This window comes from Nanorana parkeri, unplaced genomic scaffold (genome assembly GCF_000935625.1).
Source record: "Nanorana parkeri isolate BGI_ZX_2015 unplaced genomic scaffold, ASM93562v1 scaffold1134, whole genome shotgun sequence".
NCBI classification, from domain to species: Eukaryota; Metazoa; Chordata; class Amphibia; order Anura; family Dicroglossidae; genus Nanorana; species Nanorana parkeri.
The window spans coordinates 377,057-382,844 of NW_017307402.1; the positions used below are offsets into that span (position 1 = coordinate 377,057).

General features: G+C 44.5%; 1 protein-coding gene across 2 annotated transcripts in view; it reads left to right on the forward strand.

The window, feature by feature from the left end:
• LOC108796573 (neuron-specific protein family member 1) overlaps nt 1-5,788 on the forward strand; it is a 64,040-nt gene that overhangs the window by 20,104 nt on the left and 38,148 nt on the right. For both annotated transcript variants that reach the window (XM_018568067.1, XM_018568066.1), the window contains exon 3: nt 567-683. In XM_018568067.1, the coding sequence (XP_018423569.1) occupies nt 567-683 (117 nt within the window). The remainder of the gene's footprint in view (nt 1-566; nt 684-5,788) is intronic.

Genomic DNA, 5,788 nt, shown 5'->3' on the forward strand with positions numbered 1-5,788 from the left:
GGATTTAAAGAACGACTGTTCTGTTCATCTTCAAACATTGTGCAATTTTTTTTAATGCAATTTAGGGTCTTAAAATGGGTTTAATTTAAAAATGGGCTTCCCTTATTTGGAGGGACTGTCCTTCAGTTGGAACCAAATCTCTCTGTCCCTCTTTCCTCCTCAGTTGTCCCTCTTTTTGCTCTAATGTTTACATATTTATGAAAAGGTTCCAACTACCAAAGGTGTTATTCTGCACTAAAACCTTTATCCAATCTTATAATGATCTTGTTTGCTCAGAAAGCCAGGGTAAAGGAAAAGTAAATGGTAAAAAAGAAAACACTTCTGGATTTAACCAAACATGTTTGGCATATAAATTCTTAATAGTCCACATAACTGCGTGGCAGGGAAGCCGTGTGTCTGTTGCCTAAATACATTGAGCTGGATTCTGACTTCTTGTTAAACAGTGTAATGATTTATAACACAGTTTATAAATGAAAATATATATGGAAAAGCACAATTTAAAATGTAATCAGAATATCAGATCTTATTTTTAACATCAAAACATGACTTCTAATTTTTTCTAAAAGGTTGTGGTGAAAACAAAGACCGAATATGAACGGGATCACAAGAAAGGAAAATTCCGCCCTCCTAAGATTGCAGAATTTACAATCAGCATCAGTGAAGGAGTGTCTGAAAGGTTCAAGGTAAGCAATAAATATTGCACTTAATGTCTTTTTTTCTTTCCTGTACGTAATGCTGCTTTTGTGAATATACAGTATATATGTATCTAAACAACCACATACATGAGAGAGCAGTGAGCGGAGCAGGTGCCTCTTGGTGGCCTTGATACACAGTAGGTCAGCAGTGCACCTGCAGTTTGGAGGTACACTTGGTGATGGAGAAGGGAAATTTTAGATGTTGTATGTGAGTCCTCTAAGAATAAGACGAATTTCGAAAGTTGTTTGTCTAGTCCTTTGTGCCTCCCATCCATTTGCTAGTTAAAAAAGTCCATATCACCTTGTTGATTGGTGGTAGTAATAGGTGTGCCAGGCACAGATGTTGCCCAGGGTGCGGGCATGGCTCTACAGACAGGGAATTTGAATAAGAAGTCATGTGAAACTTGTTAATGGTGTTTGCACCAGTTTTTCCCACCAGGTTTCTAGCATGTTCATTCTTTAGTTCAATAGCAAAGAAATCACGAATCTCTTCTCCAACCTAACATTCTAGATCTGCCGTGGTTGCATGCATAAGTAAAAAAAAGTGGTGAAATCTCATTGCATGCATGTTTTGTATCCATTTGAGGTTCCTGCTCCTCTTCTACTGAGCTGGCTGTAGTGATAGAGTTAAATTGTCTATTTCTTTCTGGGACCCTTCGCTATAATAATATTTCATGTCTATGTAGTGACCTCTTTTTGTTACTTTGTGTCTCTCCCTCTGTCACTCTACTGGAGATTTGGATTCTTATTTTTCTTCAACTTTTTCTTCACCATTTTTACATTATTTGCAAAGTATGTTTTTTTTTTCTCGCCCGGCAGTCTTGTGCTACTAGAGTGCCACATGCTATTAGTTCTTTTGGGAGCATAACATCCCAAAGAGAAAAAAAGTGAGGTGCTTTTCTTACCTACCCTTGTTTGTTGCATCATATTATTTGCCGTAAAATGGCAGGTATAAATTAATTGTAACCTCAGGGCCGCATTTACTCTCCCTGCCGCCCCAAGGCCAGGTTCGCCGATGCGCGACATCGCCGAGTTCACATGTAAACGAAAAATCGGCTGCCTCACTTTACATTTAGTCCTGCGTGTACAAAGCAGGACTGAATGTAGAGAGGGCAACTTCCCCACAAGGACATAGCTGCCGCCCCTCTGCGCCCCTGCCACCCCGATGCCGGGCCTCGGTGGCCTTGTGGGGAATCCGGTCCTGTGTAACCTAAAGAAATGCTTTGTGGAACAGTATTTGTGTTTGTCACTGATATCCAGGATGCTGGACACTTTCTGTAGTTCTGGTCTATCCTATATTGTATGATTTGTAAGTTCTACATTCACTTTACCACTGTGTTAATCAGCCTCTTCCTGGTCCTTCCTCAGTGAGATCCCACCTCTAGCACACACATACTGATCTTACCCCAGGGAGATCCCACCTCAGCAAACACACATTTTAATCTTGCCCCAGTGAGATCCCACTTCCAGCAAACACACCTACTGATCTTACTCCAGTGTAATCCCACCTCCAGCACACAAACATACTGATCTTACCCCAGTGAGATCCCACCTCCAGCAAACACACATACTGATCCTGCCCCAGTGAGATCCCATCTCCAGCACACACACATACTGATCCTGCCCCAGTGAGATCCCATCTCCAGCACACACACATACTGATCCTGCCCCAGTGAGATCCTACCTCCAGCAAACACACTTACTGATCTTACCCCAGTGAGATCCCACCTCCAGCACACACACACATACTGATCCTGCCCCAGTGAGATCCTACCTCCAGCAAACACACATACTTATCTTACCTCAGTGAGATCCCACCTCCAGCACACACACACATACTGATCCTGCCCCAGTGAGATCTCACCTCCAGCACACACACATACTGATCTTACCCCAGTGAGATCCCACTTCCAGCAAACACACTTACTGATCTTACCCCTGTGAGATCCCACTTCCAGCAAACACACATAATTATCTTACCCCAGTGAGCTCCCACCTCCAGCACACACACTTACTGATCTTACCCCAATGAGCTCCCACCTCCAGCACACACACATACTGATTTTACCCCAGTGAGCTCCCACCTCCAGCACACACACATAATTATCTTACCCCAGTGAGCTCCCACCTCCAGCCCACACACATAATTATCTTACCCCAGTGAGATCCCACCTCCAGCACACACACATACTGATCTTACCCCAGTGAGATCCCACCTCCAGCACACACACATACTGATCTTACCCCAGTGAGCTCCCCCCTCCAGCCCACACACATAATTATCTTATCTTACCCCAGTGAGCTCCCACCTCCAGCACACACACATACTGATCTTACCCCAGTGAGCTCCCACCTCCAGCCCACACACATAATTATCTTACCCCAGTGAGCTCCCACCTCCAGCACACACACACATACTGATCTTACCCCAGTGATATCCCACTTCCAGCAAATACACATATTGATCTTGCCCCAGTGAGCTCCCACCTCCAGCACACACACATACTGATCTTACCCCAGTAAGATCCCACCTCCAGCACACACACATATTCATCTTATTTAGGTGGGTGAGATCCCACCTCTAACACACACACACACACACACACACACACTAGTCTTTCCCCAATGAAATTCCACCTCCACCTTGAAGGTATTGTCAAGGGGAGTACCGTGATGTTTGTGGGGGGTATTAAAACCTGGAACTGTTACTCTTACACGTTACTTATCATAAAAAATATGGCTGATGTCCACTTTAAGGAGGTAAATAATCTGCAATAAACCAGCAGGGAAAAGTGAGAGTCCTCCACTTTCACATATTCATCACACAGGTCATTATACAATCTCTATATTACAGAGGATACATTGTATTTATGAATCCAAAATGCATCGTTGGCAATTCCAGAGTATCTACGAGTGTGAAATGACAGAATTAATCTATACAAGATGGACTATGGAGGTCCTATCCTTTTCCCAGCATGCACTGCAAATGATCGGGAAAGAGTGCTGACTATGGACAACTGATACACATATATATTTCTATATTTCCTAATATCCTCAGGGGGTACAGAGCAGGTTGGTAATTACAGTAATACCGCACTGGCTAAAATCATCACTTCCGGCGATATCCAGGTCAGCCGCACAGCAGAAGCCCATGTGTGCATCAGCCCCCGTTAATAAGACCATTTGTAGCATGAGCTAATATACTTTTCTGTGAAAATGACACTTTTGATCTGAGGCCCCCAGACATCTGTGCCACTTGATTCCTGACCGTACATTTGTCAGCATCTCACAATTCACTGCACAAAAGGGCTTACGCTATTGATTTGCGGAGGAGGGAAGGAAGCGGCTGGGGAAGGAGCTGTAGTTGTATTGTCAGGTGGCTGATAAGCAGCCGTACAGAATTCTATTTTATCTGCAATACTGTACTTACCAGGAAACTACAGTGTTTTTATATATTACTGCTTGAACTCGATGGACCTGGGTCTTTTTTCAACCTCACTACATAAGTGTGCGCATGTGAGTGTTTGATACATTTTAAAACACATCCATGTTTCCAGTTTTCATTGAAATGTACACACTTTAATGTTTCTCTATGTACAATGTGTAATCTTATCTTAGTAGGGGAGCTATATTTGCTTATTACATATGCAGTCCCTGCTTCCTGCTTTTATGCACCATAGTGTTGCATAGTGGTTGCACGTCTCATGTGTCAGTTCAAGTCTCAGTCAGGTCCACAACTCCACACCTGCAGAGTGTTATGGGTGCAGGTACTATGTACGTGTCTGCTCTAATGCTTTACATCCAATGCAACCAATGGGCATAGTGGGTATACGTCTCATGAGTCAGTTCAAGCCTCAGCAGATCGGAGTTAGGTTATAGCAATCCAATTACAGCCCAATTCTCACGCCGCCTCCCCCCTGGAGAGTGTTATGGGTGCAGGTACTATGTACGTGTCTGCTCTAATGCTTTACATCCAATGCAACCAATGGGCATAGTGGGTATACGTCTCATGAGTCAGTTCAAGCCTCAGCAGATCGGAGTTAGGTTATAGCAATCCAATTACTGCTCCATTTTTCACAGCAACTCCCCACCTCCAGAGTGTTATGGGTGCAGGTACTATGTACGTGTCTGCTCTAATGCTTTACATCCAATGAAACCAACCGCCCTCTGTAAGTCTTCACCAAATATAAAACTGTTATTCCTTAAAATAGTATTAAACTCTCAAACTTATATCAATAATGAAACCAGATCAGACAAGTATACATTGCCCACCAAAGCATTTCTTTACATTTTTACCTAAACACTTACAGTCATCATGTTCCAAAAACAGCTCCAACTCTCTCAGCTCGGCTTCCCTGAACCTCCTGTCCAGTACAAGATCAAAAGGGACAGCGCAGTCTACAGCAGTTGTCCATCTACTAGCCTGGAAAAGGGAAAGGGGAGTTAGCAGGAAGGAGGCTAGTGGCTTTTCTTGCTCTGCCTGTGTATTTGTGTGGAGGCACACACAGCTTACTAGCACACACAAGGGTAGCTCCATAGGGCCCTGCCAGGGAAAGGAGCCACCCTAACACATGATATCAGGACCAGTGCTCAGGGGACCAACTGATTCTGCAGGTAAATCAAACTTTTAAACATCAAGAAGCTGCTTCCATTGTAAGTGATTTCATCAGCATTTGATATAGCTTAAAACATTTTGATTTTCATATCACTTTAAAGGAGAACTATGAGGTGAGTGCTTTTCGCTCACCTCATAGTTCTAGCCGACCTGTGACAATGAGACTGTCACAGGTCGGCTCAGTAGATCGGGAGGTGAGCGAACACATACCGGCGTTTGCTCACCTCTCGATCCTGTCACGGCTCTCTGCCGTGACAGGGGAGGGGCTGGATTCCCCCCTCCCCGCTCTGATCCGCCAGCGCTGACTGGCGGAACGGACGGGGGAGGGGACGGGTACAGCTGGCTCTGCCTCTAGATAGGCAGAGCCAGCTGTCATTCACGCAGCTGGGCGGATCTCGACATCAATGTCGGGATCCGCTCCGGCTGCGGGGTCTCAGTATACCACGAGCTGTAGCTCGCGGTATACTGAGCTTAGGGT